Genomic DNA, 26,772 nt, shown 5'->3' on the forward strand with positions numbered 1-26,772 from the left:
GCACGACATTAGAAATGACAATACATGGGAGAAAATGTGGTTCTGAATTTTCTCCCATGCCTAGTAATATCTACATTTAATTACATCATCAGTGACATCACTTGTAATGTGTGTGTATTTCTAAGGCTCCCTTGCCAAGTCTCTACCTTTTGACTTTTCTAGCAACGGGCTCGGGAAGTTATTGAATGGAGAAAATATGTGGAGGAACAAGAAAAGATAAAGGAAGATATGGAAGTAATTGAAATTAAGCAAAAGGAACACAGAGATGCCTACAAGAAACAGTTGGACTCTTACAGTAACTTAAATTGGAGACAAAGGAAATCTGCTATGTACAAGGCCAATAAGCAGATGATGTCCTCAAGGCCTGCAGAGAATGTAGAGAGTGACAAACTGATGTTCCCTATCATCATTAAAGGTGACTTTTTTATATAATTTTTTGTCTTTCTACAACTTAACTTTTTAAAAGTTTCTGTAATGACTAGTCCTATGTTACAGTCTCAAAAGCAAAGTCCTCCGATCCAGGTAGATCTGTTATGCCTACTGACTTGAATAGACTGTAATGTAAGTATGTCAAATAAGCCTCTGCCACCTTTCTAAATAGCCTCTGCATTTCATTGTGACTGGGCATTGACTTTTCAGCACAATGTTTCACATGATCTGGGGCCTGCTTGTAAAAGGATAAACAGTTGTATAGAGATGGTTTGTTTTTTGCTTTAGACTACAGTTTAACGCTGATGAAATACTATAGTGGTTATATGTGGCACTGACAGAATATAGCTATACCAAATGTTGACTTTATCGTAGAAACCAGTATTGGCACTAGTTGTAAACTGAAAGTGTAGTTGATGCATTGAATAACCATTCAACAGAGGTGGTAGAGATAACTGAAAAAAATAATCAGGCTACCTAAGCCCATCATGAAGATTAATGAGGTGTACATTTTAGGTAATAATACAGACAGATTACACGGGCTTTGTGATGCTCGTCTGCCATCATAATCTATATTTGTGTTCATTATAGGAGAAATTTCATAACAAAAACAGAATTTATGCTTACCTGATAAATTACTTTCTCCAACGGTGTGTCCGGTCCACGGCGTCATCCTTACTTGTGGGATATTCTCTTCCCCAACAGGAAATGGCAAAGAGTCCCAGCAAAGCTGGCCATATAGTCCCTCCTAGGCTCCGCCCACCCCAGTCATTCGACCGACGGACAGGAGGAAATATATATAGGAGAAACCATATGGTACAGTGGTGACTGTAGTTAGAGAAAATAATTCATCAGACCTGATTAAAAAACCAGGGCGGGCCGTGGACCGGACACACCGTTGGAGAAAGTAATTTATCAGGTAAGCATAAATTCTGTTTTCTCCAACATTGGTGTGTCCGGTCCACGGCGTCATCCTTACTTGTGGGAACCAATACCAAAGCTTTAGGACACGGATGAAGGGAGGGAGCAAATCAGGTTACCTAAACGGAAGGCACCACAGCTTGCAAAACCTTTCTCCCAAAAATAGCCTCCGAAGAAGCAAAAGTATCAAATTTGTAAAATTTGGCAAAAGTGTGCAGTGAAGACCAAGTCGCTGCCTTACATATCTGGTCAACAGAAGCCTCGTTCTTGAAGTGCCATGTGGAAGCCACAGCCCTAGTGGAGTGAGCTGTGATTCTTTCAGGAGGCTGCCGTCCGGCAGTCTCATAAGCCAATCGGATGATGCTTTTAAGCCAAAAAGAAAGAGAGGTAGAAGTCGCTTTTTGACCTCTCCTTTTACCAGAATAGACAACAAACAAAGAAGATGTTTGTCTGAAATCTTTTGTAGCCTCTAAATAGAATTTTAGAGCACGGACTACGTCCAAATTGTGTAACAAACGTTCCTTCTTTGAAACTGGATTCGGACATAAAGAAGGTACAACTATCTCCTGGTTAATATTCTTGTTAGAAACAACCTTCGGAAGAAAACCAGGCTTAGTACGCAAAACCACCTTATCTGCATGGAACACCAGATAGGGAGGAGAACACTGCAGAGCAGATAACTCTGAAACTCTTCTAGCAGAAGAAATAGCAACCAAAAACAAAACTTTCCAAGATAGTAACTTAATATCTATGGAATGTAAAGGTTCAAACGGAACCCCTTGAAGAACTGAAAGAACTAGATTTAGACTCCAGGGAGGAGTCAAAGGTCTGTAAACAGGCTTGATCCTAACCAGAGCCTGAACAAATGCTTGAACATCTGGCACAGCTGCCAGTCTTTTGTGTAGTAAGACAGATAAAGCAGAGATCTGTCCCTTTAGAGAACTTGCAGATAATCCTTTCTCCAAACCTTCTTGTAGAAAGGAGAGAATCTTAGGAATTTTTATCTTATCCCATGTGAATCCTTTGGATTCACACCAACAGATATATTTTTTCCATATTTTATGGTAAATCTTTCTAGTTACCGGTTTTCTGTCCTGAACCAGAGTATCTATCACAGAATCTGAAAACCCACGCTTCGATAGAATCAAGCGTTCAATCTCCAAGCCGTCAGCTGGAGGGAGACCAGATTTGGATGTTCGAATGGACCCTGAACAAGAAGGTCCTGTCTCAAAGGTAGCTTCCATGGTGGAGCCGATGACATATTCACCAGGTCTGCATACCAAGTCCTGCGTGGCCACGCAGGCGCTATCAAGATCACCGAGGCCCTCTCCTGATTGATCCTGGCTACCAGCCTGGGAATGAGAGGAAACGGTGGAAATACATAAGCTAGGTTGAAGGTCCAAGGTGCTACTAGTGCATCTACTAGAGTCGCCTTGGGATCCCTGGATCTGGACCCGTAGCAAGGAACCTTGAAGTTCTGACGAGACGCCATCAGATCCATGTCTGGAATGCCCCATAATTGAGTTATTTGGGCAAAGATCTCCGGATGGAGTTCCCACTCCCCCGGATGGAATGTCTGACGACTCAGAAAATCCGCCTCCCAGTTTTCCACACCTGGGATGTGGATCGCAGACAGGTGGCAGGAGTGATCCTCCGCCCATTGAATGATCTTGGTCACTTCTTTCATCGCCAGGGAACTCCTTGTTCCCCCCTGATGATTGATATACGCAACGGTCGTCATGTTGTCTGATTGGAACCTTATGAATCTGGCCTTTGCTAGTTGAGGCCAAGCCCTGAGAGCATTGAATATCGCTCTGAGTTCCAGAATGTTTATCGGGAGAAGAGACTCTTCCCGAGACCATAGACCCTGAGCTTTTAGGGATTCCCAGACCGCGCCCCAGCCCACTAGACTGGCGTCGGTCGTGACAATGACCCACTCTGGTCTGCGGAAGCTCATTCCCTGGGACAGATGGTCCAGGGTCAGCCACCAACGGAGTGAATCTCTGGTCTTCTGATCTACTTGAATCATTGGAGACAAGTCTGTATAGTCCCCATTCCACTGTTTGAGCATGCACAGTTGTAATGGTCTTAGATGAATTCGTGCAAAAGGATCTATGTCCATTGTTGCAACCATCAACCCTACTACTTCCATGCACTGCGCTATGGAAGGACGAGGAACAGAATGAAGCACTTGACAAGAGCTTAGAAGTTTTGATTTTCTGACCTCTGTCAGAAAAATCCTCATTTCTAAGGAATCTATTATTGGTCCCAAGAAGGGAACTCTTGTCGACGGAGACAGAGAACTTTTTTCTATGTTCACCTTCCATCCGTGTGATCTGAGAAAGGCTAGAACTATGTCTGTATGAGCCTTTGCTTTTGACAGGGACGACGCTTGTATTAAGAATGTCGTCCAAGTAAGGTACTACTGCAATGCCCCTCGGTCTTAGAACCGCTAGAAGGGACCCTAGCACCTTTGTGAAAATCCTTGGAGCAGTGGCTAACCCGAATGGGAGGGCCACAGACAATGCTTGTCCAGAAAAGCGAACCTTAGGAACTGATGATGTTCTTTGTGGATAGGAATATGTAGGTACGCATCCTTTAGATCCACGGTAGTCATAAATTGACTTTCCTGGATAGTGGGTAGAATCGTTCGAATGGTTTCCATCTTGAACGATGGTACCCTGAGAAATTTGTTTAGGATCTTCAAATCCAAAATTGGTCTGAAAGTTCCCTCTTTTTTGGGAACTACGAACAGATTGGAATAAAATCCCATTCCTTGTTCCTTTATTGGAACTGGGTGTATCACTCCCATCTTTAACAGGTCTTCTACACAAAGTAAGAATGCCTGTCTCTTTATTTGGTTTGAGGATAAGTGAGACATGTGGAACCTTCCCCTTGGGGGTAGTTCCTTGAATTCCAGGAGATAACCCTGAGAAACTATTTCTAGCGCCCAGGGATCCTGAACATCTCTTGCCCAGGCCTGAGCAAAGAGAGAGAGTCTGCCCCCCACTAGATCCGGTCCCGGATCGGGGGCTACTCCTTCATGCTGTTTTGTTAGCAGCGGCAGGCTTCTTGGCCTGCTTACCCTTGTTCCAGCCTTGCATCGGTTTCCAGGCTGGTTTGGGTTGTGAGGCATTACTCTCTTGCTTAGAGGATGCAGAATTAGAGGCCGGTCCGTTCCTGAAATTGCGAAAGGAACGAAAATTAGACTTATTTTTAGCCTTGAAAGACCTATCTTGTGGAAGGGCGTGGCCCTTTCCCCCAGTGATGTCTGAAATAATCTCTTTCAATTCTGGTCCAAATAGAGTTTTACCTTTGAAAGGGATGTTAAGCAATTTTGTCTTGGATGACACATCCGCTGACCAAGACTTTAGCCAAAGCGCTCTGCGCGCCACGATAGCAAACCCTGAATTTTTCGCCGCTAATCTAGCTAATTGCAAAGCGGCATCTAAAATAAAAGAGTTAGCCAATTTAAGTGCGTGAACTCTGTCCATAACCTCCTCATATGGAGTCTCTCTACTGAGCGACTTTTCTAGTTCCTCGAACCAGAACCACGCTGCTGTAGTGACAGGAACAATGCACGAAATTGGTTGTAGAAGGTAACCTTGCTGTACAAAAATCTTTTTAAGCAAACCTTCCAATTTTTTATCCATAGGATCTTTGAAAGCACAACTATCTTCGATAGGAATAGTAGTGCGTTTGTTTAGAGTAGAAACTGCCCCCTCGACCTTCGGGACTGTCTGCCATAAGTCCTTTCTGGGGTCGACCATAGGAAATAATTTCTTAAATATAGGGGGGGGAACAAAAGGTATGCCGGGCTTTTCCCACTCCTTATTTACTATGTCCGCCACCCGCTTGGGTATAGGAAAAGCGTCGGGGTGCACCGGAACCTCTAGGAACTTGTCCATCTTGCATAATTTCTCTGGAATGACCAAGTTGTCACAATCATCCAGAGTAGATAACACCTCCTTAAGCAGTGCGCGGAGATGTTCTAATTTAAATTTAAATGTCACAACATCAGGTTCAGCTTGTTGAGAAATCTTTCCTGAATCTGAGATTTCTCCATCTGACAAAACCTCCCTCATGGCCCCTTCAGATTGGTGTGAGGGTATGACAGAACAATTATCACCAGCTCCCTCCTGCTCTTCAGTGTTTAAAACAGAGCAATCGCGCTTTCTCTGATAAGTAGGCATTTTGGATAAAATATTTGCTATGGAGTTATCCATTACAGCCGTTAATTGTTGCATGGTAATAAGCATTGGCGCACTAGATGTACTAAGGGCCTCCTGCATGGGCAAAACTGGTGTAGACACAGTAGGAGATGATGTAGTATCATGTTTACTCCCCTCATCTGAGGAATTATCTTGGGCAATTTCATTATCTGTGGCAGTACTGTCCTTACTTTGTTTGGACGCTATGGCACAATTATCACATAAATTTAAATGGGGAGACACATTGGCTTTCATACATATAGAACATAGCTTATCTGAAGGTACAGACATGTTAAACAGGCTTAAACTTGTCAACAAAGCACAAAAAACTTTTAAAACAAAACCGTTACTGTCTCTTTAAATTTTAAACAGAAAACACTTTATTACTGAATATGTGAAAAAGTATGAAGAAATTGTTCAAAAATTACCAAAATTTCACCACAGTGTCTTAAAGCATTAATAGTATTGCACACCAAATTTCAGAGCTTTAACCCTTAAAATAACGGAACCGGAGCCGTTTATAAATTTAACCCCTATACAGTCCCAGCTATAGTCTTTGCTGAGACCCAACCAAGCCCAGAGGGGAATACGATACCAATTGACGCCTTCTAGAAGCTTTTCCAGCAATTTTTAGATCCTCACACATGCATCTGCATGCCCTGCTCTCAAAAAACAACTGCGCAGCAATGGCGCGAAAATGAGGCTCAGTCTACAACTAGGAAGGCCCCCTGACTGGAAAAGGTGTCTAACACAGTGCCTGCCGTTTAATAAACGTTCCCCAAGTTTATAAATGCAAATTGTCAGCATAAATATGAATAAAATGCCCAAATAAAGCAATCGATTTAGCCCATAAAAATGTCTACCAGTTTTTTAGCCCATAATAAGCCCTTTATTCTGTTTGTTTGACTAAGAAAATGGCTTACCGGTCCCCATGAGGGGAAATGACAGCCTTCCAGCATTACATGGTCTTGTTAGAAATATGGCTAGTCATACCTTAAGCAGAAAAGTCTGCTAACTGCTTCCCCCAACTGAAGTTACTTCATCTCAACAGTCCTATGTGGAAACAGCAATCGATTTTAGTTACTGTCTGCTAAAATCATCTTCCTCTCACAAACAGAAATCTTCATCCTTTTCTGTTTCAGAGTAAATAGTACATACCAGCACTATTTTAAAATAACAAACACTTGATAGAAGAATAAAAACTACATTTAAACACCAAAAAACTCTTAACCAGCTCCGTGGAGATGTTGCCTGTGCAACGGCAAAGAGAATGACTGGGGTGGGCGGAGCCTAGGAGGGACTATATGGCCAGCTTTGCTGGGACTCTTTGCCATTTCCTGTTGGGGAAGAGAATATCCCACAAGTAAGGATGACGCCGTGGACCGGACACACCAATGTTGGAGAAATATATATTTCAAGCATCTTGGTGCCAAACATTGTCATTTGCCAAGAATGTTTGTATTGTATCTTTTCAACTGCAAGTTGTCATAGGAAAGTCTTTTTGTGGGCCCTTCCCCAGTCATTTTTATCCAAAAGTTTAGGCACCCCTGACAATTTGCATGATTTTCATTTATAAATAATTGGGTGTTTGGCTCAGCAATTTCATTTTGATCTATCAAATAACTGAAGGACACAGTAATATTTCAGTAGTGAAATTAGGTTTATTGTCTTAACAGAAAATGTGCGATATGCATCAAAACGAAATTAGACAGGTGCATACATTTGAGCACCCTAGTCATTTTGTTGATTTGAATACCTGTAACTACCTAGCACTGATTAATTGGAACACACAATTGGTTTGTTGAGCCCATTAAGCCTTGTACTTCATAGACAGGTGCATCCAATCCTGAGAAAAGGTATCTAAAGTGGCTAATTGCAAGTTGTTGTTCTCTTTGACTCTCCTCTGAAGAGTGGCAACATGGGGGCCTCAAAACAACTCTCAAATGACCTGAAAACAAAGATTGTTCAACATTATGGTTTAGGGGAAGGCTACAAAAAGCTATTGCAGAGATTTAAGCTGTCGGTGTCCACTGTGAGGAACATAGTGAGGAAATGGAAGACCACAGGTACAGTTCTTGTTAAGGCCATATATTTTATATCAGAGAGGCAAAGGCAAAGCATGGTGAGACTGGTCAAAAACAGCCCACAGACCACCTCCACAGACCTACATCATCATCTTGCTGCAGATGGTGTCACTGTGCATCGTTCAACAATTGAGTGATGAGGAAGAAGCCTTTTCTGCACACACGCCACAAACATCATTTGAGGTATGCAATTGCACATTTGGACAAGCCAGCTTCATTTTGGAAGAAGGTGCTGTGGACTGATGAAACAAAGATTGAGTTATTTGGTCATAACAAGGGGCATTATGCATGGCAGCAAAAGAACACAGTGTTCCAAGACAAACATTTGCTACCCACAGTAAAATTTGGTGGATGTTCCATCATGCTGTAGGGCTGTGTGGCCAGTGCCAGTACTGGAAATATTGTTAAAGTTGAGGGTCGCATAGATTCCACTCAATATCAGAAGATACTGGAGAATAATGTTGAGGAATCAGTCACAAAGTTGAAGTTATGCCGGGGCTGGATATTTCAACAAGACAGCGACCCAAAACACTGCTAAAAATCTACTCTGGCATTTATGCAGAGGAACAAGTACAATGTTCTGGAATGGCCATCCCAGTCCCCAGACCTGAATATCATTGAAAATCTGTTGGGTGATTTGAAGCGGGCTGTCCATGCTCGGCAACCTTTAAACCTAACTGAACTGGAGATGTTTTGCAAGGAGGAATGGTCCAAAATACCTTCATCCAGAATCCAGACACTCATTACAGGCTATAGGAAGCGTCTAGAGGCTGTTATTTCTGCTAAAGGAGGCTCTACTAAATATTGATGCAATATTTCTGTTGGAGTGGCCAAATTTATGTACTTGTCTAATTTCGTTTGGATGCATATTGCACATTTTCTTTTAATCCAATAAACCTCATTTCACTTCTGAAATATTACTGTGTCCTTCAGTTATTTGATAGATCAAAATGAAATTGCTGATCCAAACACCCAATTATTTATAAATGAAATTAATGGAAATTGTCAGGGGTGCTATATATACTGTATATATACACCTTTAAAATTAGGCCCTGGCGCCCTGGATTAGAGTCCCATGAGTGCCCCCTACCAGTCTCTTTTATTGTATTATTAAATAAAAATATATTTATTTGTGTATATGTATGTATATATTTATATCATTAATAAATCAAATTTCTGTCTCCTAAATTTGCGGGCTGGCTCCTAGATTTCGAACAATACTTCGAGTCTTGGCTTAAAGAAAATGTCGCATTATTCAATGTTCCCTTGATTAAATTGTTGATACTAGAGTTCTTCATTAAAGGATTAGTTTACTCACAGTATCCATATAGATGATGATTAAATTAATATTGATTAAAATAAAAGATTGCGTAACGAAAAAGGAATAATAAATTAAATTTATTTTTCCCTTTTAACCCCTTAACGACACGAGTCATACAGGGTACGTTGCACACAACCTGGTCTTTAAAGACCAGCGACGTACCCTGTACGACCTAAGTGTTTAAAGCGGCTGGAAGCGGTATTGCCGTGATGCCTCGATATTGAGGTATCATGGCAATACCTTTTCTGGCACACCGATGCAGAGAGTCCCGGTGCGTGCGGGCGCGTGCACGGGGGCAGGGCTGCGTGCGTGCGCCCCCAATCTTAACATAGCATGCCACATAAACGGTCCGGTTGTGGTGGGAGAGAGGGGTGGGGGGTATTGAGGGGGGCCAGCTACACTACAGAAAAAAAATATATAAAAAAAAAGTGCACTAAAGTTTGAAAAGTGGGTACTGGCAGACTGCTGCCAGTACCCAAAATGGCACCAAATAGTGAGAGGGGGGAGATTAGAGAGCTGTGTGGGGGGGCTCAGGGAGGTTGGGTGCTATGGGGGGCTCCTACACAGCAGCATATGTAAATATGCTGGGGAAAAAATCAAAAAAATTAAGAGAGCTTTTATTTTTGTACTGGCAGACTTTCTGCCAGTACTTAAGATGGCGGGGACAATTTTGGGGTGAGGGAGGGAAGAGAACTGTTTGGGAGGGATCAGGGGGTGGGATGTGTCAGGTGGGAGGCTGATCTCTACACTAAAGCTAAAATTAACCCTGCAAGCTCCCTACAAGCTACCTAATTAACCCCTTCACTGCTAGACAAAATACACGTGTGATGCGCAGCGGCATTTTGCCGCCTTGTAATTACCAAAAAGAAACTCCAAAGCCATATATGTCTGCTATTTCTCCAACATAGGTGTGTCCGGTCCACGGCGTCATCCTTACTTGTGGGATATTCTCTTCCCCAACAGGAAATGGCAAAGAGCCCAGCAAAGCTGGTCACATGATCCCTCCTAGGCTCCACCTACCCCAGTCATTCTCTTTGCCGTTGTACAGGCAACATCTCCACGGAGATGGCTTATAGTTTTTTAGTGTTTAACTGTAGTTTTTTTATTCAATCAAGAGTTTGTTATTTTAAAATAGTGCTGGTATGTACTATTTACTCTGAAACAGAAAAGAGATGAAGATTTCTGTTTGTAAGAGGAAAATGATTTTAGCAACCGTTACTAAAATCCATGGCTGTTCCACACAGGACTGTTGAGAGGAATTAACTTCAGTTGGGGGAACAGTGAGCAGTCTTTTGCTGCTTGAGGTATGACACATTCTAACAAGACGATGTAATGCTGGAAGCTGTCATTTTCCCTATGGGATCCGGTAAGCCATTTTTATTCAGACAGTAAATAAGGGCTTCACAAGGGCTTATTAAGACTGTAGACATTTTCTGGGCTAAATCGATTCATATATACACATATTTAGCCTTGAGGAATCATTTAATCTGGGTATTTTTGTAAAATAATATCGGCAGGCACTGTTTTAGACACCTTATTCTCTAGGGGCTTTCCCTAATCATAGGCAGAGCCTCATTTTCGCGCCGGTATTGCTCACTTGTTTTTGAGAAGCATGACATGCAGTCGCATGTGTGAGGAGCTCTGATACATAGAAAAGACTTTCTGAAGGCGTCATTTGGTATCGTATTCCCCTTTGGGCTTGGTTGGGTCTCAGCAAAGCAGATACCAGGGACTGTAAAGGGGTTAAAGATAAAAACGGCTCCGGTTCCGTTATTTTAAGGGTTAAAGCTTCCAAATTTGGTGTGCAATACTTTTAAGGCTTTAAGACACTGTGGTGAAATTTTGGTGAATTTTGAACAATTCCTTCATACTTTTTCGCAATTGAAGTAATAAAGTGTGTTCAGTTTAAAATTTAAAGTGACAGTAACGGTTTTATTTTAAAACGTTTTTTGAACTTTGTTATCAAGATTATGCCTGTTTAACATGTCTGAACTACCAGATAGACTGTGTTCTGAATGTGGGGAAGCCAAGGTTCCTTCTCATTTAAATAGATGTGATTTATGTGACACTGAAAATGATGCCCAAGATGATTCCTCAAGTGAGGGGAGTAAGCATGGTACTGCATCATTCCCTCCTTCGTCTACACCAGTCTTGCCCACTCAGGAGGCCCCTAGTACATCTAGCGCGCCAATACTCCTTACTATGCAACAATTAACGGCTGTAATGGATAATTCTATCAAAAACATTTTAGCCAAAATGCCCACTTATCAGCGCAAGCGCGACTGCTCTGTTTTAGATACTAAAGAGCATGGGGACGCTGATGATAATGGTTCTGAAATGCCCCTACACCAGTCTGAGGGGGCCAGGGAGGTTTTGTCTGAGGGAGAAATTTCAGATTCAGGGAAAATTTCTCAACAAGCTGAACCCGATGTGATTACATTTAAATTTAAGTTGGAACATCTCCGCGCTCTGCTTAAGGAGGTATTATCCACTCTGGATGATTGTGAGAATTTGATCATCCCAGAGAAACTATGTAAAATGGACAAGTTCCTAGAGGTCCCGGGGCTCCCAGAAGCTTTTCCTATACCCAAGCGGGTGGCGGACATTGTAAATAAAGAATGGGAAAGGCCCGGTATACCTTTCGTCCCTCCCCCCATATTTAAAAAATTGTTTCCTATGGTCGACCCCAGAAAGGACTTATGGCAGACAGTCCCCAAGGTCGAGGGAGCGGTTTCTACTTTAAACAAACGCACCACTATACCCATAGAAGATAGTTGTGCTTTCAAAGATCCTATGGATAAAAAATTAGAGGGTTTGCTTAAAAAGATGTTTGTTCAGCAAGGTTACCTTCTACAACCAATTTCATGCATTGTCCCTGTCACTACAGCCGCGTGTTTCTGGTTCGATGAGCTAGTAAAGGCGATCGATAGTGATTCTCCTCCTTATGAGGAGATTATGGACAGAATCCGTGCTCTCAAATTGGCCAATTCTTTCACCCTAGACGCCACTTTGCAATTGGCTAGGTTAGCGGCGAAAAATTCTGGGTTTGCTATTGTGGCGCGCAGAGCGCTTTGGTTGAAATCTTGGTCAGCGGATGCGTCTTCCAAGAACAAACTACTTAACATTCCTTTCAAGGGGAAAACGCTGTTTGGCCCTGACTTGAAAGAGATTATCTCTGATATCACTGGGGGTAAGGGCCACGCCCTTCCTCAGGATAGGTCTTTCAAGGCCAAAAATAAACCTAATTTTCGTCCCTTTCGTAGAAACGGACCAGCCCCAAGTGCTACGTCCTCTAAGCAAGAGGGTAATACTTCTCAAGCCAAGCCAGCCTGGAGACCAATGCAAGGCTGGAACAAGGGAAAGCAGGCCAAGAAACCTGCCACTGCTACCAAGACAGCATGAAATGTTTGCCCCCGATCCGGGACCGGATCTGGTGGGGGGCAGACTCTCTCTCTTTGCTCAGGCTTGGGCAAGAGATGTTCTGGATCCTTGGGCACTAGAAATAGTCTCCCAAGGTTATCTTCTGGAATTCAAGGGGCTTCCCCCAAGGGGGAGGTTCCACAGGTCTCAATTGTCTTCAGACCATATAAAGAGACAGGCATTCTTACATTGTGTAGAAGACCTGTTAAAAATGGGAGTGATTCATCCTGTTCCATTAGGAGAACAAGGGATGGGGTTCTACTCCAATCTGTTCATAGTTCCCAAAAAAGAGGGAACGTTCAGACCAATCTTAGATCTCAAGATCTTAAACAAGTTTCTCAAGGTTCCATCGTTCAAAATGGAAACCATTCGAACAATTCTTCCTTCCATCCAGGAAGGTCAATTCATGACCACGGTGGATTTAAAGGATGCGTATCTACATATTCCTATCCACAAGGAACATCATCGGTTCCTAAGGTTCGCATTCCTGGACAAGCATTACCAGTTCGTGGCGCTTCCTTTCGGATTAGCCACTGCTCCAAGGATTTTCACAAAGGTACTAGGGTCCCTTCTAGCGGTACTAAGACCAAGGGGCATTGCAGTAGTTCCTTACTTGGACGACATTCTGATTCAAGCGTCGTCCCTTCCTCAAGCAAAGGCTCACACGGACATAGTCCTGGCCTTTCTCAGATCTCACGGATGGAAAGTGAACGTGGAAAAGAGTTCTCTATCTCCGTCGACAAGGGTTCCCTTCTTGGGAACAATAATAGACTCCTTAGAAATGAGGATTTTTCTGACAGAGGCCAGAAAAACAAAACTTCTAAACTCTTGTCAAACACTTCATTCCGTTCCTCTTCCTTCCATAGCACAGTGCATGGAAGTAATAGGTTTGATGGTAGCGGCAATGGACATAGTTCCTTTTGCGCGCATTCATCTAAGACCATTACAACTGTGCATGCTCAGTCAGTGGAATGGGGACTATACAGACTTGTCTCCGAAGATACAAGTAAATCAGAGGACCAGAGACTCACTCCGTTGGTGGCTGTCCCTGGACAACCTGTCTCAAGGGATGACCTTCCGCAGACCAGAGTGGGTCATTGTCACGACCGACGCCAGTCTGATGGGCTGGGGCGCGGTCTGGGGACCCCTGAAAGCTCAGGGTCTTTGGTCTCGGGAAGAATCTCTTCTACCGATAAATATTCTGGAACTGAGAGCGATATTCAATGCTCTCAAGGCTTGGCCTCAGCTAGCAAAGGCCAAGTTCATACGGTTTCAATCAGACAACATGACGACTGTTGCGTACATCAACCATCAGGGGGGAACAAGGAGTTCCCTGGCGATGGAAGAAGTGACCAAAATCATTCAATGGGCGGAGACTCACTCCTGCCACCTATCTGCAATCCACATCCCAGGAGTGGAAAATTGGGAAGCGGATTTTCTGAGTCGTCAGACATTACATCCGGGGGAGTGGGAACTCCATCCGGAAATCTTTGCCCAAATTACTCAACTGTGGGGCATTCCAGACATGGATCTGATGGCCTCTCGTCAGAACTTCAAGGTTCCTTGCTACGGGTCCAGATCCAGGGATCCCAAGGCGACTCTAGTAGATGCACTAGTAGCACCTTGGACCTTCAAACTAGCTTATGTATTCCCGCCGTTTCCTCTCATCCCCAGGCTGGTAGCCAGGATCAATCAAGAGAGGGCGTCGGTGATCTTGATAGCTCCTGCGGGGCCACGCAGGACTTGGTATGCAGATCTGGTGAATAAGTCATCGGCTCCACCATGGAAGCTACCTTTGAGACGAGACCTTCTTGTTCAAGGTCCGTTCGAACATCCGAATCTGATCTCACTCCAGCTGACTGCTTGGAGATTGAACGCTTGATCTTATCAAAACGAGGGTTCTCAGATTCTGTTATTGATACTCTTGTTCAGGCCAGAAAGCCTGTAACTAGAAAAATTTACCACAAAATATGGAAAAAATATATCTGTTGGTGTGAATCTAAAGGATTCCCTTGGGACAAGGTAAAGATTCCTAAGATTCTATCCTTTCTTCAAGAAGGATTGGAGATAGGATTATCTGCAAGTTCCTTGAAGGGACAGATTTCTGCCTTGTCTGTGTTACTTCACAAAAAGCTGGCAGCTGTGCCAGATGTTCAAGCCTTTGTTCAGGCTCTGGTTAGAATCAAGCCTGTTTACAAACCTTTGACTCCTCCTTGGAGTCTCAACTTAGTTCTTTCAGTTCTTCAGGGGGTTCCGTTTGAACCCTTACATTCCGTTGATATTAAGTTATTATCTTGGAAAGTTTTGTTTTTGGTTGCAATTTCTTCTGCTAGAAGAGTTTCAGAATTATCTGCTCTGCAGTGTTCTCCTCCTTATCTGGTGTTCCATGCAGATAAGGTGGTTTTACGTACTAAACCTGGTTTTCTTCCAAAAGTTGTTTCTAACAAAAACATTAACCAGGAGATAGTCGTACCTTCTTTGTGTCCGAAACCAGTTTCGAAGAAGGAACGTTTGTTGCACAATTTGGATGTTGTTCGCGCTCTAAAATTCTATTTAGATGCTACAAAGGATTTTAGACAAACATCTTCCTTGTTTGTTGTTTATTCTGGTAAAAGGAGAGGTCAAAAAGCAACTTCTACCTCTCTCTCTTTTTGGATTAAAAGCATCATCAGATTGGCTTATGTGACTGCCGGACGGCAGCCTCCTGAAAGAATCACAGCTCATTCCACTAGGGCTGTGGCTTCCACATGGGCCTTCAAGAACGAGGCTTCTGTTGATCAGATATGTAGGGCAGCGACTTGGTCTTCACTGCACACTTTTACCAAATTTTACAAGTTTGATACTTTTGCTTCTTCTGAGGCTATTTTTTGGGAGAAAGGTTTTGCAAGCCGTGGTGCCTTCCATTTAGGTGACCTGATTTGCTCCCTCCCTTCATCCGTGTCCTAAAGCTTTGGTATTGGTTCCCACAAGTAAGGATGACGCCGTGGACCGGACACACCTATGTTGGAGAAAACAGAATTTATGTTTACCTGATAAATTACTTTCTCCAACGGTGTGTCCGGTCCACGGCCCGCCCTGGTTTTTTAATCAGGTCTGATAATTTATTTTCTTTAACTACAGTCACCACGGTATCATATGGTTTCTCCTATGCAAATATTCCTCCTTAACGTCGGTCGAATGACTGGGGTAGGCGGAGCCTAGGAGGGATCATGTGACCAGCTTTGCTGGGCTCTTTGCCATTTCCTGTTGGGGAAGAGAATATCCCACAAGTAAGGATGACGCCGTGGACCGGACACACCGTTGGAGAAAGTAATTTATCAGGTAAACATAAATTCTGTTTTCTGAACAAAGGGGATCCCAGAGAAGCATTTACAACCATGTGTGCCATAATTGCACAAGCTGTTAGTAAATAATTTCAGTGAGAAACCTAAAATTGTGAAAAATGTTACGTTTTTTTTAATTTGATGGCATTTGGCGGTGAAATGGTGACATGAAATATACCAAGATGGGCCTTGATCAATACTTGAGGTTGTCTACTACACTACACTAAAGCTAAAATTAACCCTAGAAGTTCCCTACATGCTCCCTAATTAACCCCTTCACTGCTGGGCATAATACACGTGTAATGCGCAGTGGTATTTAGCGGCCTTCTAATTACCAAAAAGCAACGCCAAAGCCATATATGTCTGTTATTTCTGAACAAAGGGGATCCCAGAGAAGCATTTACAACCATATATGCCATAATTGCACAAGTTGTTTGTAAATAATTTCAGTGACAAACCTAAAGTTTGTGAAAAAATTTGTGAAAAAGTGAACAATTTTTTTTATTTGATCGCATTTGGCAGTGAAATGGTGGCTTGAAATATACCAAAATGGGCCTAGATCAATACTTTGGGATATCTTCTAAAGAAAAATATATACACGTCAAGGGATATTCAAGAATTCCAGAAAGATATCAGTGTTCGATTATAACTAGCGCTAATTTTGAAAAAAAGTGGTTTGGAAATAGCCAAGTGCTACTTGTACTTATTGCCCTATAACTTGCAAAGATCATGTAAACATTGGGTATTTCTAAACTCAGGACAAAATTTAGAAACTATTTACCATGGGTGTTTTTTGGTGGTTGTAGATGTGTAACAGATTTTGGGGGACAAAGTTAGAAAAAGTGTGTTTTTTTTTCAATTTTTTCCTCATATTTTATAAAAAATTTTATAGTAAATTATAAGATATGATGAAAATAATGGTATCTTTAGAAAGTCCATTTAATGGCGAGAAAAACGGTATATAATATGTGTGGTTACAATAAATGAGTAAGAAGAAAATTACAGCTAAACACAAACACCGCAGAAATGTAAAAATAGCCCTGGTCCTTAAGGGAAAGAAATTGAAAAATGGCCTTGGTCCTTAAGGGGTTAAAGGGAAAGAAAGATCAAAATTGAAATCTGCATGGGTGGCTTTCAATTTTAAATAGAAGGATGTATGTAATATACTTTTAATTAGCAAAAATGCTTCTAGTAAAAGTTATTATTGTTTCTCAGGGGCATACGCACATAGCCTGTGAGGGAATGTGCACCAGTACTCAAACACCACACCTTATCAGAGAGTCAGCAGTGGTTTTTATGACACAAATTACGTATTCACAGACACAATACACACAACTATCAGCTCTCTGAGCTTGAATACTGGTGCACAGGCTATCCCAGGATATGTGTGTATGCCACTGAAAAACAGCAATAACTTTAACATGAAGCATTTTTGCTAATGGAAGTATATTTTAAAAATGCTTATGTTTAAATTTAAAATGCGACAGGGGGCGGAGCCTACACTCACTGCGGCTGATCGCATCTTTGTGAAGCTCTCTGAACTGGACTCTAAGTTTACTAACTAAATATAACCAAATTTAAATATTTATTGCCCTGCACTAGATATATATCAAGGTGAACAGATTTCTTCTAGGAGCTGATGGTTTGATGGAGTCTATGTCTATGTTCTTTGAGTCAGCTACGGGACAAGCTTGATATCAGGTATGGGAGCCATTTTCTTTCTGTGTAACTACGCAGCAACCTGAGATATAGAAACAGATCCTGAATGGGTTATGGACTGTAGGCCTGGGGCTGCCACACTATTACCCCCTACCCCCCCCCCCCGAACTCCGGGGTTACGATATCCTGCAATAGGATAAAGTGGAACCTTCTTTTTGTCATCCTTTGTGACAAGGGACATATCACATCTGATCAAGCATCGTATATAATATATTTACAATGGCGCTAGATACTGAGCTGATCCTAAGGGAAATGAAAGCCATGCTGGATGCCCACTTTAAAGAACTATGTACAACACTTAAAGAGGAATTCGCTTCTCTAAAAGATATATGTGTCAAAGCAAAGGGAGAGACGCAGCCTTCACTGGAGCTATCCACCAAACCTCTTACATGCCTGACCCAAGTACCCATACTAAACCAAACGGGGAAGCTTCTTCAAACTCTAACAATTCACCAAAGTGCAGACATGGAGGCTGCGAGTGAACCGTCTGACAAATGGATGAAGCGGCCGGCTGATCTGAAGTGGAGAGATGCATTAACGGGTTGCACTGAGAGCTGCGGGGCTAAATTTACAGGAGGAGAGATGCCGCGGCTGATTCAGCAGATTGAAGCTAACAGTCTGGATCCCCAGAGGCCCGTGTTATCCGCGGTTGCTGAGGCGCCTGCTCTCGACTTTTACCACACAGGACTTGAGACTGTGCATTCCCAGGACCTCTTCACTTACACGGAGATCTCAAATGCGACATGCAGATCTATGTCAGTAGAGATGAACCCACTAGGGAAGAAGCTGCACTCGCAAAAGATGCTAGCCTATGCAGGTCTCATCTACTATAAGAGCTGGCATAAGTTCCGCTGGACAGTCACTTCATCTGCTGAATTAAAGGGCCACCAAAATCTTTCTTTCATGATTCAGATAGAGAATAGAAATTTAAACAACATTACAATTTACTTCCATTATTTATTTTGCTTCATTTTTTAGATATCCTTAGTTGAAGAAAAAGCAATGCACAAGGTGAGCCAATCACACAAGGTTTCTATGTGCAGCAACCAATCGGCAGCTACTGAGCATATCTAGATATGCTTTTCAGCAAAGAATATCAAGAGAATAAAACAAATTAGATAATATAAGTAAATTAGAAAGATGTTTAAAATTGCATTCTCTTTCTAAATCATAAAAGAAAAAATGTGGGTGTCATGTCCCTTTTAAGTCTTCCAATTACCAGTGCTTATTACGATATGGTGAGACACACTTTAGCAGGGCTCAACATGACAGGAGTAAGTCTGTGTGCCGATGGACGGATCATCCTTGTCATGGGGCTGGTTTGTTTGCTCCTAGCAAATGGTCTGACTCTCACCCGCATGGTTGGGTCCAAGTAGGAATCCAGACCGTTTCAGACCTCTGGGTTACTTCCCCAACCCCGCGCTTCTTAACACTTACAGAACTACAGACTGAACTTGCTCTTCCCAGACAGATGACTTACGAATATACAAGGTTGAGGAGCTTTCTCCTAAGCTGGGGATTCAAACCCAAACAACATCGACCTCGAACATTTTGGGAAATAACTTGGCAACAAGGGGACAAGTTACACAGACCCCTTTCAATTCATTATTCTCTAATAGGAAACTCAGATTCTGAGAATAAGCTCCCTCACCTACTTAAGTGGGAATCATCCCTGAACATGACCATATCCCCACAGACATGGCAACACGTAATATCCCTTACCAAGAAAGCCCTACACTGCGTCACCCTCTTTGAAACGTATTACAAACTCCTAACGCACTGGTACCTTACCCCCACTAGACTTCACAAAATGTATGGATCTTCTTCGCCTTTGTGTTGGCGTAATTGTGGGGAAAAAAGGAGATTCCTTACACATATGGTGGGACTTCCCTACGTTAAGACCCTTATGGAATATTTGTTTTCGAATAATAGCCGGTTTGGGCATAAAGCTCCCCAAAACCCCCTCAAATGCTCTTCTTCACATTGGTATCCGCGACCTACCCAAACACCAAGCATATCTATGTATGTATTTATTTACTAACAGCTACTAAAGCGGCAATAGCCAAATATTGGAAAACCACGACTCTATTATATATATATTTTAAACTATATGGCATATATCTATAACATGGAGAAAAATGTATTTTACACTTTAAACAACTCAGACCTGTTTGAACTAGTGTGGGCAGATTGGCAAACTCGTTATGAAACTACTTGGTCCCCGAACATTGTGACAACCGTAAGTTAGATATTCTTACATAGTTTACTCCTAAGACTGAAATCTTCTTTCTATCTCCTTCAATCCACTTTACCTCCCCCCCTTTCCCCCCCCCCCCTCCCTCACCACTATACTCATTTTAAAGAGTACTATATTATGTTTACTTTACATAATTTACATAAATATCAACCTCAAATGTTTCCACTGTTTAGAATGTCTATTTGCGTGTTACGTAGGAGCCTGCGCGCTCCAAGCACAATTTCTATTCCATTTTTGTACCTGAAGGTAATTTATCTTAATAAAAACATTTAAAACTTAAAAAAAAAAAAATATTAAAATGCACCCTTGTATATTTCAATTTTGACCTTTAATAATCTGACTCAAACTCCCTTATTTGGGCGGAGTTGACAGGCCCTGCTATCACACAAGTGGTTTCCCAAGATCAGGGTGAAGGAGTGAACGAAGTGGCAATTGCAGGTGGACAGGTTCTCTGCTTGAGAACTTGTTCGCCTGCCGCTTTCCTGTTAGACTACTATCAGTCGAGATATAATGGTGAAAAGGAAAAGAGTTCATCCTGCCTCCAGGTCCATGTGTTTTTTATATGTTGTCACCACTGGGTGATTCATTATGCAGAGCCACCACTGAATTGCTATGTTATGCAGAGCCACCACTTTGGTATGTTACATCATGCAGAAATTAACCATTACAGCTATAGAGAATACAGGAATCTATACTCTCTATCATTATAGATTAAATAGTTATATATTTCTCTCTCTCTCTATATATATATATATATATATATATATATATATATATATATATATATATATATATATATATATATATATATATATATATATATATACATACATACATACATACATACATACATACATACATACATACATACATACATACATACATACATACATACATAAAGGTTTTTTATTCTTTGGCTGCTTTTTATCATGTAGACCACTGTGCCAACAAGAAATCATCTGTTAATGGATTTAATGATTCATTTCCAAATTTTATATTATTAATTACTGGGAATAGCATAGATTAGGTATGAAAATGTGTACAATATTAATACAGGGCATTTGATTTTTGTTTACACATCTTATATTCATGTATAAGATTCATCTTCCTATTGACAGTTTTATTACTAGGTTTAGGTTGACAAGAATAAATAATAAATATTGTTAAAGTGATTGTAAAAATAATCTTTCATTCATTAAACTTTACAAAGATGCTTATTTTTAAAAAAACTTACCTTACCGTTATGTTAAACATAACGCCGATCCTCCGCCCGCAGCTCCTGCTTTCTTTAGCAGATAGATGACAAATCCGTCTTCCTCCAATCGTTATGTGCCCCTTTTGGCGTCCAGCTCATGGGATACGCAGTGATTGTAGGAAGCCGGATAATCAGAGAGAACGCCGCTCTGAGCACCTTGCAGGAATAAAGGCTGTTTGAAAAGCAACAGGACCAATCCAGATTAAACCGAGGCTACGTGGTGCCATCTGAAAGTGACGGACACACTGCTATGCAGTAATCCAAAGAAACAAGCTGCAACGGGACAACAGATTAAAAAAATAGACATTTTATTGAAAATACATTCAAATATGCACCAAGGAGGGAGCATCCCTTACGCGTTTCGCTCCGCAACAGGGCGCTTAGTCATAGCCGGATTGTCATCGATATGCTAATAAAAGCAGGAGCTGCGGACAGAGGATCAGCGTTATGTTTACCATAACGTAAAGGTATTTTAAAAAATAAGCGTCTTTGTAAAGTTTAATGAACCGGGCACTTATTCATTAAACTTTACAATCACTTTAAGATATTAACCTTTGTTACATCTCCTTATTGTGTATTATCAGTGAGCTAGTCTCATTTTACATAATACTAAAATTAGCTTTTGTGCTAGTCGTGTCATTTATAGAGGGTAAGGACTGGTAAAATTAATGGTTTACTGTTTAGTCTATATGTGGATTGCCAATTATCCCTCTAGCTCGCTATTTCATATACCTATTCATTCATTGCTCACATTTGTTTAAATAAATTGTTAACATTGCTTATTCCATTTAAATGTACTAAGGTATTAGAAGGGTTAACTTTTTCTTCCAAATTGGCTCACCAATCTGTGTTGCACATTTTTTAGTGGAGAAGGGACTCTATGTAAATTCATGGTCTATGAATACGATAGTGTTGGCCGGAGCTAGTCGGACATTTTTTTTTTAACTGTAAACCATTGATTCACAAGCTTGCTTGTCATTATTATTATTATTTTTTTTTAAACTTGTTCTAAATAAATTACATATTTTGTAACAGAGACAGCTGTGGATTGTATATTTATTATATCCTGAGAATAGCGTGCAGATTTATTGTTTTAAAGTATACTAGTTGTTAAAATATAGAAACTAAAACCTTACACTTATTACAGTAAAGTGTTGCTTAGGCTTCTCTTATTTCATGTCTTCTGTGGAAAATTAGGTACATATATAAGAGTCACTAAACTGTGCAAACAACGGCTGTGTGAAATATAACAAGGTTAAATGGATTTTAAACCCTGTGAGATAGTTATACTTTATCAGTTTATTTGTAACCGTTTAATAACTGGCCTCAGTAAAGTACTGTATATCAGATTAAAAGAAAATATAGTTCTGTTGTAAGGTGTATCCAGTCCACGGATTCATCCTTTACTTGTGGGATATTCTCCTTCCCTACAGGAAGTGGCAAAGAGAGCACACAGCAGAGCTGTCCATATATCTCCCCCTCTAGCTCCACCCCCCAGTCATTCTCTTTGCCGGCTCTAAGCAATATTGTCTCTCTCGGAAGGGTAAAGTGAATGTGGTGTTAGATTTGTAGTTTTTGATCTACAAGCAACAGTTTGTTATTTTAAATGGTACCGGTGTGTACTATTTACTCTCCAGCAGAAAAGAGATGAAGATTTCTGCAGGGAGGAAGATGATTTTAGCATGTTGTAACTAAAATCCACTGCTGTTCCCACACAGGACTGAGGAGTACAAGAAAACTTCAGTTGGGGGAACGGTTTGCAAGGTAGGCTGCAAAAAAAAGGTATGTTCAGTCATTTATTTCTAGACAAGACTGTGATAATGCTAGAAAAGAACTGATAAGATCCCCATGAGGGAAGGGTAAGCTTTATTCAGAGACTAAGTATGAAAAAACAAGCTTACATAACAGGGGCAATATATGCTGGTTGACACTATTTTATGGCAAGTTGACACTTTTTTATGGCAAACGTTTTTTACTAATTAATATCGTTTGTGAGACACTTTGAAGGTCCCTTTGGGTTTCTTTCAGGGGTTGTTACCCACATGGCTAATAATATAACTCTTAGGAGTGTTTCTTTAGGCCTCACAGCACCGGAGTAAGGTGGGAGGGGCCTAATTTTGCGCCTCAGATGCGCAGTTAGATTGACTAGATCTTCAGGCTGTTTCACATGGAGGGTCCTGCTGCAGTTTGAGGGCCTATATAGAAGCTTTTTCCCCACAAATCTGGTTCCTAAGGGCAGGTAGGGCCACAGCAGAGCTGTGGCAAGGTGCTGAAGTAGTTTTAACCGGTTGTTAGCTTGCTATTGATCCGGTTTGGGCATTAAGGGGTTAATCGTTTTCTTGCTTGCTGTGCAATCTTACCAATGCTTTAGGTACATACTGTGAAAATTTCAAAAAGTTTGCTGCATTTTTCACTGTTTTGGAAAATTGTGTGCCTTTTTTATCTCTTAAAGGCACAGTAACGTTTTTTTGCAAAGTGTGTTTTTACTTGATTAAAGTGATTTCTAAGCCTGTTTGTCTTACTACTAGTCTGTTAAACATGTCTGTAGAACACCTCCGCTTATTGCTCAGGGAGGTATTAGTTACTCTGGACGACTGCGACCCTTTGGTGGATCCAGAGAAATTGTGTAAAATGGACAAATACTAGAAGTTCCTGTTTACACGGATGTGTTCCCGGTCCCTAAGAGGATTGCGGATATAGTAACTAGGGAGTGGGATAGACCAGGTATTCCGTTTGTTCCCCCTCCTGTTTTTAAGAAAATGTTCCCCATATCTGACACCACGCGGGACTCGTGGCAGACGGTCCCTAAGGTGGAGGGGGCTGTTTCTTCACTTGCTAAACGCACAACCATACCAATTGAGGACAGTTGTGCTTTTAAAGACCCGATGGATAAAAAATTAGAGGGTTTACTTAAGAAAATTTTTGTTCAACAAGGTTTTCTTCTCCAACCTATTGCGTGCATTGTTCCTGTAACCACTGCAGCTGCTTTCTGGTTCGAGGCGCTGGAAGATGCGCTCCAGACGGAGACCTCATATGAGGACATTATGGACATTCCAACTAGCTAAGTTAGAGGCAAAAAATTCAGGTTTCGCCATTTTAGCGTGCAGGGCGTTATGGCTAAAGTCCTGGTCGGCCGATGTGTCGTCAAAATCTAAACTACTGAACATCCCTTTCAAAGGAAAGACCCTTTTCGGGCCTGAATTGAAAGAGATTATCTCAGAAATCACTGGGGGAAAAAGCCATGCCCTCCCTCAGGACAAGTCCTTTAAGACAAAGACCAAACAAAATAATTTTCGTTCCTTTGAAATTTCAGGAGCGGTCTTGCTTCATCCTCCCCTGCTGCAAAGCACGAGGGTAACACTTCACAACCCAGAGCAGCCTGGAAACCTTACCAGGGCTGGAACAAGGGTAAACAGGCCAAGAAGCCTGCAGCTGCCTCCAAGACAGCATGATGGGGTAGCCCCAGATCCAGGACCGGATCTAGTAGGGGGCAGACTCTCTCTCTTCGCTCAGGCCTGGGCAAGAGATGTACATGATCCCTGGTCCTTAGAGATTGTATCCCAGGGGTATCTTTTAGAATTCAAGGACTCCCATCCAAGGGGAAGGTTCCATATTTCCCATGTGTCTACAGACATGACAAAGAAAGAGGCGTAGAAGACCTACATACAATGGGAGTGATCCACCCAGTTCCATTTGCGGAACAAGGGCTGGGGTTTCACTCAAACCTGTTTGTGGTTCCCAAAAAAGAAGGAACTTTCAGACCAATCCTGGATCTCAAAATTCTAAACAAATTCCTCAGAGTCCCATCATTCAAGATGGAGACCATTCGGACAATCTTACCGATGATCCAGGAGGGTCAATATATGACTACCGTGGATCTAAAGGATGCGTATCTGCACATTCCTATCCACAAAGATCATCACCAGTTTCTCAGGTTCGCCTTTCTGAACAAGCATTATCAGTTTGTGGCTCTTCCTTTCGGGTTGGCCACTGCTCCCAGAATTTTCACAAAGGTGCTAGGGTCCCTCCTGGCGGTACTAAGACCGCGGGGCATATCAGTGGCGCCTTATCTAGACGACATCTTAATTCAGGCGTCGACTTTCCAAAGAGCCAAGTCTCACACGGAAATTGTAGTGGCCTTTCTGAGGTCTCACGGGTGGAAGGTGAACATCAAAAAGAGTTCTCTCTCCCCCCCTCACAAGAGTTCCCTTCCTAGGAACCCTGATAGACTCGGTAGAAATGAAAATATTTCTGACGGAGGTCAGAAAGTTAAAACTCTTAACTACTTGCTGAGTTCTTCATTCCATTCCTCAGCCATCTGTAGCTCAGTGCATGGAGACAATCGGACTAATGGTAGCGGCAATGGACATAGTCCCTTTTGCACGGATACACCTCAGACCACTGCAACTATGCATGCTCAAACAGTGGAATGGGGATTATGCAGATTTGTCTCCTCAAATACAGTTGGACCAGGGGACCAGAGATTCTCTTCTCTGGTGGTTGTCTCAGGATCACCTGTCTCAGGGAATGTGTTTCCGCAGACCAGAGTGGATCATCGTAACGACCGACGCCAGTCTGTTGGACTGGGGTGCAGTCTGGGACTCCCTGAAAGCTCAGGGCTTATGGTCTTGGGAAGAAGCTCTTCTCCCAATAAACATTCTGGAACTGAGGGCGATATTCAACACTCTTCAGGCATGGCCTCAGCTAGCTGCGGCCAAATTCATCAGATTCCAGTCGGACAACATCACGACTGTAGCTTACATCAACCATCAGGGGGGAACAAGGAGTCCCCTAGCAATGATGGAAGTAACCAAAATAATCAGTTGGGCGGAGGATTACTCTTGCCATCTCTCAGCAATTCACATCCCAGGAGTAAACAACTGGGAAGTCGTAAGACTTTTCATCCGGGGGAGTGGGAACTCCACCCGGAGGCATTTTCCCAGCTGACTCAGCTATGGGGTACTCCAGAATTGGATCTGATGGCGCCCCGTCAGAATGCCAAACTTCCTCTTTATGGGTCCAGGTCCCGGGATCCCCAGGCGGTGTTAATAGATGCTCTAGCAGCGCCTTGGTCCTTCAATCTGGCCTATGTGTTTCCACCGTTTCCTCTCCTTCCGCGTCTGGTTGCCAGAATCAAGCAGGAGAGGGCGTCAGTGATTCTAATAGCGTCGACTTGGTATGCAGACCTAGTGGACATGTCATCCGTTCCACCATGGACTCTGCCAATGAGGCAGGACCTTCTACTTCAAGGTCCTTTCAAGCATCCAAATCTAATTTCTCTGCGTCTGACTGCTTGGAGATTGAACGCCTAATTCTATCTAAGCGTGGTTTCTCTGAGTCGGTTATCGATACCCTGATTCAGGATAGAAAGCCTGTCACCAGGAAAATCTACCATAAGATTTGGCGAAAATGTCTTTGTTGGTGTGAATCCAAGGGTTACTCATGGAGTAAGATTAGGATTCCCAGGATATTGTCTTTTCTCCAAGATGGATTGGAGAAAGGTTTGTCAGCTAGTTCCTTAAAGGGACAGATATCTGTTTTGTCTATTCTTTTAAACAAACGTCTGGTGGAGGCACCAGACGTTCAAGCGTTTACTCAGGCTTTAGTCAGAATCAAGCCTGTTTATACACCTGTGGCTCCGCCATGGAGTCTGAATTTAGTTCTTTCAGTTCTGCAAGGGGTTCCGTTTGAACCTTTACATTCCATAGATATTAAACTTTTGTCTTGGAAAGTTTTGTTTTTGGTAGCTATCTCTTCTGCTCGAAGAGTTTCAGAGTTATCTGCTTTACAGTGTGACTCACCTTACTTGGTGTTCCATGCAGATAAGGTAGT

General features: G+C 42.1%; 1 protein-coding gene across 1 annotated transcript in view; it reads left to right on the top strand.

Annotated features, from left to right (window-relative positions):
* The window catches only part of MTIF2 (mitochondrial translational initiation factor 2), a 168,922-nt gene that overhangs the window by 80,820 nt on the left and 61,330 nt on the right, over window positions 1-26,772 (top strand). The window contains exon 10 of the mRNA XM_053712192.1: window positions 163-415. Within this exon, the coding sequence (XP_053568167.1) occupies window positions 163-415 (253 nt within the window). The remainder of the gene's footprint in view (window positions 1-162; window positions 416-26,772) is intronic.

Source organism: Bombina bombina, chromosome 4 (assembly GCF_027579735.1).
Source record: "Bombina bombina isolate aBomBom1 chromosome 4, aBomBom1.pri, whole genome shotgun sequence".
Taxonomy (NCBI): Eukaryota; Metazoa; Chordata; class Amphibia; order Anura; family Bombinatoridae; genus Bombina; species Bombina bombina.